General features: G+C 38.0%; 1 protein-coding gene across 1 annotated transcript in view; it reads left to right on the top strand.

The window, feature by feature from the left end:
- The first annotated feature begins 4,667 nt into the window (after nucleotides 1-4,667).
- The window catches only part of LOC106072737 (uncharacterized), a 29,733-nt gene continuing 17,562 nt past the window's right edge, over nucleotides 4,668-16,838 (top strand). Inside the window, exons 1-8 of the mRNA XM_056004372.1 lie at nucleotides 4,668-4,798; nucleotides 6,397-6,552; nucleotides 6,933-7,143; nucleotides 7,978-8,114; nucleotides 8,581-8,747; nucleotides 11,000-11,147; nucleotides 12,125-12,571; nucleotides 15,563-15,590. Coding sequence (XP_055860347.1) covers nucleotides 4,689-4,798; nucleotides 6,397-6,552; nucleotides 6,933-7,143; nucleotides 7,978-8,114; nucleotides 8,581-8,747; nucleotides 11,000-11,147; nucleotides 12,125-12,571; nucleotides 15,563-15,590 — 1,404 coding nt within the window. The 5' untranslated portion in view covers nucleotides 4,668-4,688. The remainder of the gene's footprint in view (nucleotides 4,799-6,396; nucleotides 6,553-6,932; nucleotides 7,144-7,977; nucleotides 8,115-8,580; nucleotides 8,748-10,999; nucleotides 11,148-12,124; nucleotides 12,572-15,562; nucleotides 15,591-16,838) is intronic.

The following is a 16,838-nucleotide window of genomic DNA, read 5'->3' as shown; positions in this document are numbered from 1 at the left end:
GACTCTGATTGGTTTTTAATTTTTTTCATTGCTTTACATTATATCGCCACTGCATTTCTTTATTTTGCTTTCTCTTTAGCATAAAACCATCAAAGAGTTTGAAAGTGTAACCAAAGCTGACAACTACAATTGTCAGGTTTAGGATTTATTTGCGTTGCTATCTAGCTATATACCATTAAGGTCCCGGGGTTCAACCTGACAAGAACATCACTCACACACAGTCGTACATAGAGAAACCAACTAGGTGAATAGTTTAAATAACAACAAAAATAAATGAATTTAATTGTATGAAACCTATATATGTGTATGTACAATGAGGATGATAAATAGACAATATATATATTAGATGTATATATATAACAGGTATATATAAAGATATTATTCAATAATTAATTTAAGCACCTCTGCTACTGCTATCAACTTGTCACTTTGGTTTCATAGTCCACCAGACTCTGACCGACTGGCGTCACAAAACTGCCAACCTCGGTAATAGTAAAGTTAGACCTCAGATGATAGCCACTTTGCCAATGACACTAAAAACTGTAATATATATTTCTGAGACGGCAAGCGACGCCCACACTAGCATAGACTCGAGCCAGTATATACAACTCCAACACTGGCACCCTATAAACGAAATAAACACAAAACTTAACTTCTACTCTAAAACTAGAAATAGTGACAATCTCATACAACATACAATAAGAGATATCCCAAACGAATAACTCACCCTAAACAGGGGTCCAAAAATCCTACTGAATAATAAGTCCAAGAAAACTAGTACAGACTATAGATATAATAACCTTTTACGGACCAACACACCGTCCGTTTCAACCAAACTCAGAGGGTGAACTGCCTCATGACAAAGAATGAACAATAGATGTCACCGGACTTAGTGACGTAGCAAAACAATTCAAAACACAAATAAAAGGCACTCTCGCCCCGTACAAGTACTGCGAGTAGAGGACATATAAAACAGAGTTAGGATAACTACGCGACAATAATCATCTTTTAGTGAACATTGCAGTTGCAACTATTGATAAGTATCAGAGAGTTAAAGCAGTCAATTTCTTAAATGCCATCTTTTTGAAAAATAAGACAAACTCGTAAGTCTCTGCAACATATGCTCTAGATTTTCTAAACATTCTGAATGTCAATGAAATGCCAAGAAAGAACTGTATCTTTTTAGCATCGATTTGAAAACGGCTGATTGTACTGTAATATTAGATTTAAAACATAATAATTCATTGGTTTATTCTTTTTTATGAAGATATATAAAAGGTAAAGATTAAAGATATATATATATATATATAATAACAAAAAACATTTTTTTAAAAGATTCTATTAAGTGTACTTGTATCAACTAGTTTGGATCAGTCATGTCATTAAATTTGTAATAGATCTAGACCAGTGGTTTCCAACCTTTTTTTTATGTTATGTTTTCTAGTTTTCGGCAGATCCCCTGATTAACTTATATTGCATTTTTGCCGGTTGCCCGTGGTGTGTCTTTAACTTAAGTAAGTCGAAGAGTGAAAAAGTAAAATTTAAAGTTACATTTTAAGTTAGAAAGATCGATTTTTTTTATTGATAAAACTAAAATTTAAATCGGTTGAAATAACAATTAATAAGTATTACTGTAATTACCAAACAAAATGGAAATGTGATTATTTATTTTTTTGCAAGTACATCATCCTTTGCTATGGATATTATGTTTCATAAAGAAATTTGTTGTTTTGTAAAGTAGTCCTTCAATTATTAAATATGAAGTTATTTGCCTTGAGTATCATTGTAAAAGTTTCAAAAAGCTGTTTCTCGTGTATTTCCTGATCTTTTCCCTGTAGCTCAAATATTGCTGTAAGATCTACATTATGTTTGTTAAAGATTAGTTACATGTAGAAAAAAATATTCTATTTGAATAAATATTGAAATTAAATACATCAATTTTTATGTAAATAAAAGGATAAATATTTATAACTAAAGTAAAAATCATATATTATTGTATGAAATAGTTACATTAATGGGATGTGAAAATAAAGTCAGAAGCTGCTGAAATAATATCCACTATCGTAGACCCCCCAATTTATTTTTCACTTTCGTAGACCACTTGGTAATCTTCGTAGACCCCTGGCGGTCTATATAGACCACTTTGGAAATCATAGATCTAGACTAACAATAAAAAAAAGCATTTTAAAAAAAATTTAAAAAGTGAGGAACGACCTGAATTCAAACTCGTGGTTCAAACCTTCTCAGGCATCTCAAGCCAACATGGTAACCACTCTGCTAGTGAGAACATGGTAGAATGTGAAAGTATCTATTGTTTCTATAGTCTCGACCTATTTTTCAGGTTTGTGTTCAGACTTAGACGACGACCTACAAAGGGGACATATTCAGCATATACCACCACTCATTCAATTACAATTTCTTTCCTTTGTTTGAGATTCCAAAAAGTTCCCAACAGTTAATTTTTTTTTTTTTTTTGATTCTTTTGTTTTCGGGTATAAGAAATAATGGTGCAAAATATGAGCTTGATCCGAGATTAAATGTGGGAGAAATCACGTGTCAGGATAATAAAAACAAAGAAAAGCGAACTATATGGACAGGAAAATAATGCTAGCGTATTAGGTTTAAAGTTAGGGGTTCAAATCCCACTCACCTACATACAAATTTCCAACAAAACAAAAATTGAATTTCGGGATCTTAAAGACGTCCACCCAACTTTAATGGCTACCTGACATTGGCTGGGGAAAGTAAGGGCAGTTGGTCGTTGTGCTGGCCACATGAACTTTAATGGCTACCTGACATTGGCTGGGGAAAGTAAGGGCAGTTGGTCGTTGTGCTGGTCACATGAACTTTAATGGGTACCTGGCATTGGCTGGGGAAAGTAAGGGCAGTTTGTCGTTGTGCTGGCCACATGAACTTTAATGGCTACCTGACATTGGCTGGGGAAAGTAAGGGCAGTTGGTCGTTGTGCTGGCCACATGAACTTTAATGGCTACCTGACATTGGCTGGGGAAAGTAAGGGCAGTTGGTCGTTGTGCTGGCCACATGAACTTTAATGGCTACCTGACATTGGCTGGGGAAAGTAAGGGCAGTTGGTCGTTGTGCTGGCCACATGAACTTTAATGGCTACCTGACATTGGCTGGGGAAAGTAAGGGCAGTTGGTCGTTGTGCTGGCCACATGAACTTTAATGGCTACCTGACATTGGCTGGGGAAAGTAAGGGCAGTTGGTCGTTGTGCTGGCCACATGAACTTTAATGGCTACCTGACATTGGCTGGGGAAAGTAAGGGCAGTTGGTCGTTGTGCTGGCCACATGAACTTTAATGGCTACCTGACATTGGCTGGGGAAAGTAAGGGCAGTTGGTCGTTGTGCTGGCCACATGAACTTTAATGGCTACTGACATTGGCTGGGGAAAGTAAGGGCAGTTGGTCGTTGTGCTGGCCACATGAGCTTTAATGGCTACCTGACATTGGCTGGGGAAAGTAAGGACAGTTGGTCGTTGTGCTGGCCAGATGAACTTTAATGGCTACCTGGCATTGGCTGGGGAAAGTAAGGGCAGTTGGTCGTTGTGCTGGCCACATGAGACCCTCGTTTGCTGTCTGCAAAAGAAACAGATGAGTTTTAAATTATCTGAACGCAAGGTTTGAAAGTGGTCATTTAAATTTATTTGTACTATTTGTTAACCAGATAATAGAAAGTATTGAACGTGAGAACTAAAGTTTCTGGTGTTCTGGAAGTGGTGACCTTATCTCCACTGTAAGTCAAATAACTGGGCCACCAAACCATTCTTATGATCGTAATTAATGTACACAAATGTAACCTTTAACCTTTTCTCATTTCATCCAGAAGTATGTATGTACTCACATTTTGTCTTTCATAAAGATTTCTTTAACTGAAATGGTTCTGACAAAAGATGTTTTATGAGTGTGTGTGTGTTAGTGTTAATTATTATGACATACATATGTTCTCAATGATATAAAGGTCACAGCTAAGTATAGCTTGAGTATATCAACATTATTATACCACACACCATTTAAACCCTTAGTTTAAGTATTTGTTCATAAGTATAGATCTAGTACACACAATGTATTTTAACATCCGTTGTTGTAGTTTGTTTTTTTTACAATTTTTAAATCGTAAAACCGTTAACCTCTGACCTTGTCCACAATAAAAACCCGATGGTATTGCCAATGTTCGTTGACTTGATGCACTGGCTGTGATAAGAAACTTGGTTTAGGTTTAGTCTGAGGGTAAGTAACAGCAGGCCTTGGGATGGAAACATTGTATTCTGTAGAATAGAACTACTTACTAAATACTATACCTTATGTAGCAGGTTTTATAGTGGTTTTTGTTATTTCTTTATAATGTAAGTAGCACTATTTGAACTACTTCATCTGTAAAGTCAAATTATTTTTTGGGGGGAGTAGGGTATATTTTGGCCGTAAGAAATAAAAAATTTTAATATGTATTGAGTAATGTCACTATTAACGTATGTATATTTAAAATATGTTTTTATTTGGTCGTTGCTGACACCATCACGAATGCAGGGTCAGTGGTTAACCATCATCGCCTTCCAGGACCATCGCATACAGATACATAGATTGAATATCATGTATGATTTAGTCTTCGAACTTACAGACAATGAACTAATTCTTCTGTTTTGTTCAAGGACAGTTTCGAGCTTAGTGAAATGCTGTTGCAGTGTCTGGCTGTGCTTATAATTGGCTCTGCGTCTGTCCACTCTGCCAAAGACTACGCTTCTGCTCTGGGCAAATCCATCCTTTTTTATGACGCCCAAAGGTAAGTCAGCGCTGACCCTATTTTTGTTCTCATTCAGTCAAAAACAAAATAACGAATATTTGCACGGTCAATACATATGTCGTGGTCCGATGATGACCACATTCCTCACACGGGAGGGGGGAGGTTGAGGCCTTTACACTGCGGTTTTGTGCCTCCTCATATGGCTGGTGAAACCTAAGTTATCCCGGAACGTTTGGCTGCATACTGGGCAGGTTAATCCAGCTGGAGCTTGTTTCGCTAGCCTTCATATTTTGTGTTCGATATCCAACTAAACAATTAATAATCAATAATTAATCGACAACTTGGTTAATTTTTTAATTCATTCATCTTTTGTTTGATACAACACATAATTGCGTAAAGTTCCAACTTGATCGAAGAATAGGACTGTGAGAAATAGCGTGTAGTAAAAACTGTAACAGACAGACAGACGGACAGAGTGAGTTGAAAAAAGCTTTGTAAAAAATAGTCTGAGCGCTGGAAGTCCTGAAAAGCCAGCGAGTCTAGGAGCACCTGAAATGACAGACCTGGCCACTCCGTGGCCACCATGGCCCGAACAAACTATTATAATAAAGAGCAGGACCGGTCCTTGTCCCTGAGGGTTATATTTGGCAAGGTTAATGGCTAGACTGACGGTCCTTGTCCCTGAGGGTTATATTTGGCAAGGTTAATGGCTAGACTGACGGTCCTTGTCCCTGAGGGTTATATTTGGCAAGGTTAATGGCTAGACTGACGGTCCTTGTCCCTGAGGGTTATATTTGGCAAGGTTAATGGCTAGACTGACGGTCCTTGTCCCTGAGGGTTATATTTGGCAAGGTTAATGGCTAGACTGACGGTCCTTGTCCCTGAGGGTTATATTTGGCAAGGTTAATGGCTAGACTGACGGTCCTTGCCCTGAGGGTTATATTTGGCAAGGTTAATGGCTAGACTGACGGTCCTTGTCCCTGAGGGTTATATTTGGCAAGGTTAATGGCTAGACTGACGGTGCTTGTCCCTGAGGGTTATATTTGGCAAGGTTAATGGCTAGACTGACGGTCCTTGTCCCTGAGGGTTATATTTGGCAAGGTTAATGGCTAGACTGACGGTCCTTGTCCCTGAGGGATATATTTGGCAAGGTTAATGGCTAGACTGAAGGTCCTTGTCCCTGAGGGTTATATTTGGCAAGGTTAATGGCTAGACTGACGGTGCTTGTCCCTGAGGGTTATATTTGGCAAGGTTAATGGCTAGACTGACGGTCCTTGTCCCTGAGGGTTATATTTGGCAAGGTTAATGGCTAGACTGACGGTCCTTGTCCCTGAGGGATATATTTGGCAAGGTTAATGGCTAGACTGACGGTCCTTGTCCCTGAGGGTTATATTTGGCAAGGTTAATGGCTAGACTGACGGTGCTCTCAGCCTCCCGTCATTTCTTAGAGTTTAAAGACCTGCACAAAGTTTTCCAAGGATCTATTTTTGTGTTCAGTTCCATTTTTTTTAAATAATGGATCAAATTAACCAACCAGAGAAATGTGATAAATTGTAATAACAATAATAACCAATGATCGAGATCTATATATGGCTAAGAGATATCTAACATAGAAGACAATGACTCTTTCCTCAAAGGTCTGGTCCACTTCCAGCCAACAATCCCATTCATTGGAGAGGTGACTCGGCTGTCCATGACTGTGTGGTGGGAGGTTGGTACGATGCTGGTGACCACGTGAAGTTCGGACTTCCGATGGCCGCAACTGCCAATATACTGCTGTGGTCATTGTACAAGTAAGTCTCACTGTATTTTCCGTCTTGGTATAGAAATGTGTTAGAATGGATATATTTATCCAAATGCAAGTTACACATCTACCTGTATATGCATGTGTGTCTAAAAGTATATGTCTGTCGAATATAGTTTATATGTTCATGTCTGTCTGTCTAAATATTGATCTACATGTATTTCTAAATGTTAATGTCTGCCTAAATATAATCTACATACATTTCTAAATGTTAATGTCTGTCAAAATAAACATGTCTGTTTAAATGTACGTATCTCTAATTTCACTAAGGAAAAAGGAATCGATTTATTTTTTTTATATTCTTGTTTGTTTCTAAAATCATAACTAAATTATTTATGTAAAATCTCTCTCAATGTGTTGTTCCCTCAGATGGAAAGACGCCTATCAAAGAGCCAATCAGTTAAACCAAATGTATGACATGATCAAATGGCCTTTGGATTATTTCCTGAGAGCTTGGAACCCCTCAAAACTTGAGTTTACTTTCCAAGTGGGGAATGAGTCTTTAGACCACCACTACTGGGGCCGACCAGAAGATATGAATATGTCAAGGCCATGCAAAGTAGCGTCAGTAGCTCATCCGGTAAAAACATAAAGTTAAAAGTTATGATGTCATAGATGGACGATAATAGAAGCTGTTTTCAATTGAATGTGTCATTAATTTATAGAATTTTGTTTTTAAAAGTAGCACTACAGACGCGGCTTTAAAGTTATATTAATAGTTTTCAGCTTTGCAAACTGGGTGGGAACCATTGTTTTCGTATAGGTTTATTACTGGTGAGTCCGCTATTTGAACTCTTCAATACAATGCACTGAATCAGATACGAATGTCATGTAAACAAAAAAAATCTTGGTTTTATATCGTTTTCATTTTATACGCATTATTTTCATCACAGTGCTGTTTTTATGATGTACATTGGTCATCTCTTGTGTGTTTGTCATCTCTTATGTGTTAGTCATCTCTTGTGTGTTGGTCATCTCTTATGTGTTGGTCATCTCTTGTGTGTTGGTAATCTCTTATGTGTTGGTCATCTCTTGTGTGTTGGTAATCTCTTATGTGTTGGTCATCTCTTGTGTGTTGGTCATCTCTTATGTGTTGGTCATCTCTTGTGTGTTGGTCATCTCTTGTGTGTTGGTCATCTCTTGTGTGTTGGTCATCTCTTGTGTGTTGGTCATCTCTTGTGTGTTGGTAATCTCTTATGTGTTGGTCATCTCTTGTGTGTTGGTCATCTCTTGTGTGTTGGTCATCTCTTGTGTGTTTGTAATCTCTTATGTGTTGGTCATCTCTTATGTGTTGGTCATCTCGTGTGTGTTGGTTATCATGTGTTGGTCATCTCGTGTGTGTTGGTCATCTCTTATGTGTTGGTCATCTCGTGTGTGTTGGTCATCTTTTGTATGTTGGTCATTTTTTGTATAGGGTAGTGAGGTTGCCGCAGAAACAGCCGCAGCTCTCGCCATTGGTTCCATAGTGTTTAAAGACAAGGGAGATCAAGCTTACAGCCATCAACTCCTGACTGCAGCAGAGAGTCTGTACAAGTTTGCTAATGAGCACAGGTCAGTTGATATCATGCATACTTTCATTTAGACATTCAATGGGGGGGGGGGCGTGGTGGCGGAGTGATAAGAGCTGTCTTTCTGTTACCGAGAGGGCCCGGGTTCGAATCTTGGTGAAGACAGGAATTTCTTATTTTTTAGTTGGGAAAGTAAAGGCGATTGGTTGTTGTGCTGGCCTAATGACATCTTCGTTAACCATCGGTCATAGAAATATATGAGCTTTACATCTTCTGCCTTATAAATCGCAATGTAAGAAACCAGGATTATTTACTTTATAGATGAGAAAAAAAAAAGCTTACGTGAGTGTTAATTTGAGAAAAGCTGTTATATATGTCATTCTCTCTCTTTCTTTCTCTCTTATTTTCTTTCTTTTTTCTCTCTCTCTTTCTCTCTCTCATAGATGCACCCTCACAGGTTGCTAGAATCATACAAATAGTTTGGTTTCATCATTGTTTGTTCTCTCCAGAGGTCTCTATCAATCTTCGTCGTACGGTTCAACCAGCTACAAGGACGAACTGTGTGAAGCTGGTGTCTGGTTATACAGGGCTACCAAAAACCAGCAGTACCTGACTAATGCAAAACCTATGGCTGAGTCAGGATACATATGGGCATTAACTCTGGAAAATAAACAACGTGAGTTAACCTACTTGGAATTAAGAGTTGACCGACTTAGAAATCAGAGTTGACCTACTTAGAAATCAGCATATATCTACTTAGAAATCCCTTGACTGACAGCAGTTACACAACAATAAATAAAAAGTTGAATGAGCCCATTATAAGCTATCCACAACTAACGCTCAAATTCTCATAGTGAGGCCGAAGGCTGAGCACACTGAAGAAGTTCTTCATATTCCTAAAATGTTCGACCAGGTTCACATAATGTATGGCTGAGAGACTACTTATTAAGGTGCAGTGTTGTGTTAGCTGACCGCTTAAAGAAGCACGAATACTTTCTCACCCCCTCCCATCCAAAGATCCACTAAAGAGATTGACCATAGAGAGTCTACTATAACAAAAAATAGACCCCTTTACATAGGCAATTTTTATAAAAGACCTTTTATTGAGAACGAGACCGCATAAGATAAAAGGAAAGTTAGGCGGGTGCCGTTCAGGATTCAATACTGTTATATGTTTACTTTAATAGGGAATTTGACAAGACTATAAATAGACTATGTAAGACGGAAATAGGGAAATTACGGGATATTAACTGAATAGGAATGATGGGATTAGTTTTAACGGTTACAGACAGTAGTAGGAACGACTCACTCTCTCTTAATGGCGAGACATCATCTTTGGTAACTGTCGACATTTGGACTGTGCCCTTTCATTTGGGATTAAATATTATGTGTCTGGTATATAGTTTTTCTCAAGTATTTTATAGAATTTAATATATGTTGTTTGGTTGTAAAACGAACTCCAGGAGCTAGTAAATAATACTTCATCTAGACCTAGATCTATTTTACATCTTTTACTAAACAACCACAACAATACATTAACCTACTGGGTGCTACACTCTTTGCCTTTCTCTTCGTGATTACCTTTATCATCTTCTCTTTACAACACTTTCCGCTGCCATTAATGTCCTGTTCGATTTTTATGTACGAAGTGATTTTAGAGTTGTCCTTTTGGTCTTCAGACGTATGTCTAAGTTTGTAAGTTTTAAGTTACTTAAAGTGGAATGTCCAATGACCAGCTCAATGGTGAATGTACTGAACCACCATAAGCTTTTTTCTTTTGCTTTAAGTTGTGGCAGATTTAGTTTGCTTCGTTAGCTTGTATGCGAAGCTCCTACAAAAAGGAGCACAATACATTGGTCCATGTCCAAGAAGATGTAGATTCGAATCTTTGTCTTGAAAAGCAGATTACATTCAAAGTACTCTGCGCCTGATTCATCCTGGTTTTAATTGGCTCTGAGCAAAGAGCCACGGAGTACAATCTAAAGATTAAGCAAACCCACTTCTGAAACCAAGTAAAATATTAGTTCAATACAATTAACAAGACAAGTGTTTATGAGGGAAGACATATTAAGAACTCTGTTTATTACGTAAACACAAGCGGTGTTGTAATGTTGCGATAGTGTGTAAATGTACATAAATACTAATCTATTACATGTTTGTTCTATGTTTGACTCACTCCCATTTGTTTTCTAAAGCAAGAAACTCTTATCTAACACTTCAAACTAAATCTGGTTAAAAATTGGTTTTTAAAAAGTCAGGACTCGTGTATTTCTTACTGTAGGCTAGTACAGTGTTCTCATTACAGTACCACTAGTCAAGTCACACTTTCGGAGTGGAACCTGGATTGGCAAAAGGTTGGACGCGATTCTCGAAAACGTCTCTAACGATTTTCCAAGAAATTCGACAGCTAATGTATAGCGTTGGGAAAAAATTACTAGCTAGTGGGCCACACTGGGAAAACTCTAGTCTGACAAAAGTTTTTTTCAAAGTATAAAAAAAAAAATTGAATTTGGTTAAAGGACTGGAAAATATTTATAAGGTAGTCTTCGGGTATTTCCGCATGTAAGTGATATCCACTATCATCGTATCACTAAAGTGTTTAATAAATTAATGTTCAGGAACATTAAAGAACAGTCTTAAAAGTCTAGATCTATAGGCATATCATCAGAACATTATAAAGTCTAGTAGATTTATACATTGGCTTAACCAGAATTCTTTTCCGAAGGAAAGGGGAGAAAAGGGCGAGGTAAATAAAGCTATATTTTTGTTAGTAATCGAACATTTACCAGCTATTAAGAACAAAATATTTCTTGTTTAAAGCTCCCCAACAAAAGCGTGTAACACGTTCCAGTATTCTGAAATGATTTGACTGCCAGACTTTTGGACGTTTTTTTTTGTATCGAAGTGTCCCATTGTTTTATTCCTCAGTATCCTGTAATCAACTCTTGTATGAAGAAACCAAGGACAACGCCTACAGGACGGTGGTGGTCAACTATTTTCGCAGTTGGTTCCCTGGGGGAGGTATCAAGTACACGCCCTGTGGGCTGGCCTGGGCCATGAGGTGGGGATCTCTCAGGTGAGTCCAACCGAAGGAGCTGCAGGCTATCTATGATGTAATCCAATCAAGTATTTAGTTGAAATGCTTCAAACCGGTCACAAATGTTTTGTGTGTGTGTTTGTATGAATTTGTGTGTTTATGTGTATGTTTTTGTGTATGTATTCAGTACCAAGGGAAGGAAAGGGAAATAACTGCCGATAATTTAAAAAAAAACAGTTATCTCCCTCCTCCCTTAGTCATTTCTATTTTCTGCTAAATTTGCTGGCGCTAAAACAAAGTCATTATAATGTTTCCCATTGATACTGTCAAAACCTTTACACCAAAATTCACCAAAGACTCTTCTATCTTAGAAAGCTAAGGAAATTTAACATCGACAAAACAATAATTAAACTTTTCTATTCAGCAACCATCAGCAGTCTAATTAACTTTGCCATCACCTGCTGGTACGGTAAAACTTCACTGGTACAAAGACTAGAGTTAGACTAAATAGACTAATTTAAAAAAAGCATCGTATACCACTCGAACACAGCTACTATCTCTTGAAGATTTTTTCATGAAAGATGCCTTTCCAAAACACTCACGATTCTTAAAGATAACCTGCACCTATTAAACCACTGTTACACAAGATCTGAACGAAGTGGTCGTCTCCTTTCCATTAGGACTAGAACAGAAAGATTTTAAAACTCCTTCATCCCACTTTCGGTCAGAGTGTTACAAGATCATCAGTCGTCATCGAAAAGTACATAGAAGTGTAATTCATAACACGCTGGTTGTGAATGTGTATATATTTCGTGTGTGAATGTTGTTCGTATTTTTCATCTATATTATTATTGTACAGTAATTACGCCGATGTTGTCAATTGTAGTCAAACTGAATTTCCATTTGATTGGATCAATAAAAATCATCTTATCTTATATTATATTCCTATATATGTACAAATATGTTGTTTATTGACCCTTTTTATATCTATTTTATCTCATGCTATTTCTATACAGATTGGCTGCCAACTCTGCATTTTTAGCTCTCGTAGCTGCTGACTCCGGAATTAGTGCTGACAGTTACCGGAAGTGGGCTGTGGAACAGATCAACTATATCCTCGGGGACAACCCTCACGATGGAGGCTGCTACAGCTACGAAATCGGCTACGGTAGCAAGTTTCCCCGACAGCCCCATCATAGAGCTGCCTCTTGCCCTAACAGACCTGCTCCCTGTGGGTCCGCTGATGCCCAATCCCATGGCCCCAACCCACAAGTTCTAACTGGCGCCCTGGTAGGCGGACCCGATGACAGTGATCAGTACGCAGACCTCAGGTCGGACTACGTTCTAAATGAGGTGGCCTGCGATTACAACTCAGGGTTTCATGGTGCTTTGGCAGGTATCGTGCATCTCCAGGTTCATAACCAGGTCCCGACGACACAAAACAAATGTCCATGTAACCAATAGTGAGTCTTTAGTCCTACATCTTAAGATGGGCTCATCTTGACTGTCGTATCAATTTATCAATAAACTGAGTTTTTTTATTATTATTATTTTACTCAAGTTGTTGTCCACTTTAGACTTTCTTTGTTTTCAGGCAAGGAAAATAAATGAGAATGACAAGAAAGAAAAGATGAAACTCACCTGTTTCTGTGGCCAATCGTTAACGAGTGTAGCATATGGCTAACACAACGACCAACCGTCTTTACTTCCCCAACGGGAGTTAAGCATCCTAAAAGTCAAAACTTCAGTCTGCACCGAGATTCAAATTCTAGACCCTCCGTTCAAGGGCCTAACTTTTTACCCCCTCAGCCCTTAGTTTGTTCTCAATATTATGTTTCTAGAAGTGTTTAGGTTAATCGTGAATGAACGACGCATCAGTTATCTTACAATAAGGAAACACTACATCAATGATGTGAACTGTAACGGAAGCATGTGTAAATCAGATGTAATTGAAGTATTTCTAACGATGTTAAATCAGACTAAGTGCAGTGCGTACCTTGTTGAGTGTATTTCAACTGCGAGCTCGAGACATGAGCATCACGTGACAAGAATGAACAGGTACCAAACAGGAACGAAGACTCAATGACTAAGTTCACTCAAGGTGAAAATTCAATAACGTTTAATACAGAATGGGCCACAGTCTAGTCCAGGGGCGGACTGGCTATATGGGCAAACTGGCAAATGCCCGGAGGGCCGGTACCAAATGGGCCGGTCTGGTCGCGATCTAAGAAAAAAAAAAGTGACAGCAGCAAGACACAAAGGCCCGAACACGTTAATTTTTAGTACCATTAATCTTGTTTGAAAATTAACAAGAATATCAACAACAAAAAAATACACAATACACTGTGCGTATTATCATTTGCAAAACATTATACCATACTTTCTGCTATGCACGAGCGGCATAGACTGTTTTGATGTCTTCGAGGTTGTGTTTGGCCTAATCATTTTGCTGGTCGGCATGGGCCTTTGATGGCACTTCCGTTTTTTGTTGTTTTGTTTTTTTTGTTTTGTTTTGTTTTTGCTCCTTCCCTCCCCCGTCTTTTAATGGTTTCAAGGAAATTTAACCAAAAAAAAGGAATGAGAGAGGTTAAGTTAGAAAACATTGATATAACGCAAAAATAGGCGCGACAATTAGCTCATTAACAATACTTTAATAGAAATTAACTTTAACACATACACACAGCCGTGAAATTGCAAACCACCCAACTTATTCACAGCTCAATATGGGTATAAAGCTCTACTTTCTGCGATTTGAATAGAAAAAGAAAGTTTCTTTTTGTTTATTTTTAATAACATAGATCTAAAAATACTTCACTTAAGGCTTTAAAAAATATTATTTAATTAAAAAATAAATCTAAATCAATTTTTATATATTGTAATAAATGGCAAAGTTATGCTTCGTATGAAGTCATTAATGATGAAAATAATTACAATAATTTATAAAGAGCTGTCACATCCGATATTTAATGAAAGGAGATTTATATTTTAAATAATGGGTCATGATATATTCATACACAGATCGCGTTTTTGAGAATGTACTTGGAAGAAGCAAGAGCTTTTCACATTTAATAAGTGCCTCTCTAACCGTTCTGCTTTCTCTTATCTTTAATGGAATGGGTTGCCCGAGTCAGCCAGGAAAACCAATGATTTAGCATATTTTTAAGTCACAGATCAACATGCATGACTAGATTGACACATGAAATGCGTTAGACGTAACAATCTTATTTTTTGAAGAAACGTCTGTAATCTATAAGTAATACCAAAAAGCTTCAAACTCATTAGGCTACTATTGTATTGTTTATAGTTTTCAGACTACATACATGTATAAATAGAATACATTATGTAATCCTACGAATGCATACATCCAGTTTTCGATGCGTTATCAAACTTTATATATTTTGTAGAGAATTAGACTTACACCTATAATATAACACATGGGCGTAGCCGGGAGGGAAGGGTCTTCAAACCATCACTTGCCTCAGACCTCATTGTCTGAAAGGGAAACTTTACTTACTGCCCCAGTGCAGTCAACGTAAGCAAACTACGGTTTCCAAATTTCATGAGCGTAGCCAAAAGGGGTTTTGTGGTTTCCCTTCCCAATCCAATACAAAAACTAAAGCATTTTACCATTTTCTACCAGTCGCTGGACTCCATTGAATAGCAGATTTGGTTTATGAGTTTTTTTAGCGGAAGAGTAGCAGGCTAATTGCACTGTAGATACCTCAGAATATGCATTATTAAAGCTTAAAATAACGGAAATAATGCTTGGTTCAGGAGCTTTGCCCAATACTCCTCTGGTGGGAACTCACAGCGCTCCCCCGGACTCCCTACCTGTCCCTTTGGCGGTGTGTACTGTCTTTCCACTAATTATAGGAAGAGAGTATTCTAGGCTAGAAAAAACTTTGAAAGAATGAAAGATCAGAATGTAATGAAGATTAATTACATATACACACACACTAATATATATATATATATATATATATATATATATATATATATATATATATATATATATATATATATATATATATATATATATATATATATATAAATTGCGGAGTGGGGTAAAATCCCCCCCCCTTTTTCGAAAATATATGATATGCTATTTGTGGGCCGGTTTATATGGTAATGCCCGGGCCGATTTTGATACCCAGTCCGCCCCTGGTCTAGTCTGTCACTAACAGCGATGTTTACTCCTCAGGAGTCTAGCAGTAACTGATTTCTTAAAGTTTATTCTAATCTCTAACCCAAAGTCTGTGTCGTCACCATAAAATGTAGGTTCACAGTCGGGCTAATAAAGTGCGCAACCCAACTCACTAAACTAGCTATCTAACAGAACACATTCTCTTGAAAATTCACCACTTTCGCCCAGCCTAAGATGTAGTCACTACACAATAAACATAGGACACTAGTCTCTGTGGGTAGGTCAAGTTCTACTCTCCCATATGTTTTAGCAAGATTGACTGTCGTGGCTCATCAGCGGTATGTTCGAGTGTCCTGGGGGTCTTCAGATCCTTCCAAAACATCTTTCTTTTATTTCCTGCAAAACCGTGAAGTATCCCTCTCAGATCTTGCGATTAGTAGGGAAGATGATGTAAAAATCATTGTGTTCGTGGCCCACAGTTAACGAGGGTGTCATATGGCCAGCACAACGACCATCAGTCTTTATTTTTTACCCAACTATTGTCACTAGAGCTGGGTAGACTCAAGGCGCCCTAAAGATCCCGAAATTAAAAATACCGGTCATCAGCAGGATTCGAACCCGGTACCTCTCACTTCAGAAGCCAAGCGCTTCACCACTCAGCCACCATGCCTTCACAAAACATAGACATATATATTCAAAAGATGTTCTTTGCAAACTAAAAATTATTTTTTAAAAGAATGGCATGTAAGCCTTGAGGGTATTGACAATTTCTTGAACAAACGGAACTTAAAGCAGGTTCTTGTTCTGACCAATAGAGTAACACGTGGGTCCTAATGTCCATCTTGAAGGATTCGCCGAAGTCAACAGAAAGTTTTGGGAGACATGAGGAGAAGGGGACAAAGATCTTGTCAAACCAAATCTCTAGTCAGTGTGTGTTCTGTGTGCATTCACTCCCCTGCTCTGAGAACTCAATTCTTTACTTCACCCTTCATACAAATGTTCTTTACGTATGCAAATTTCGAGGTCAATTTTGAGTTGTTTGGAAGATAATCAGAGAGGAACTAAAGAGGTTTTAGACTCTCCGAGCTTTAAATTACAAATATCAAATATTTTTAAAAATGAAGTAACAAACCTTGAACATGAAATTTCGAATCCAATCCTAAAGTTTGTTTGAATTCCGAAACTGTATGTTACAAGTGTTGAATGTGTTCAGTGAATCATCTTTGTCTTGACTTGATCTCTTTAGAGCCACTGGCGGATCCAGGGGTGGGGGGCGGTAGGGGCGATCGCCCCCCCCCCACTCGACCGACACCTCCCCTCCCGAAGGGGGGAGGGGAAGGCCGACTTTTAGTAAAGAAATCACACAATTTCTATACGAATTTATTAGTTATGTTAATAATATATACTAATTATTTATATTTCAACCTATTTTTAGATTATTTCGCCCCCCCTCTAGTATGTTGGCCGATTTGGTGGGATGGGGAGGTGGCCATGGCATCAATCCCGCCCCCCCCCCCCCACCATAAACTTTCGAGTGGGGGGCGGTCCAATTTATTTATAGAAATCACAGCTTGTCAACGGAATCA

This window comes from Biomphalaria glabrata, chromosome 11 (genome assembly GCF_947242115.1).
Source record: "Biomphalaria glabrata chromosome 11, xgBioGlab47.1, whole genome shotgun sequence".
NCBI lineage: Eukaryota > Metazoa > Mollusca > Gastropoda > Planorbidae > Biomphalaria > Biomphalaria glabrata.
Note: the sequence above shows the minus strand (reverse complement) of the source record. Positions and strands in the feature narration are given on the sequence as shown.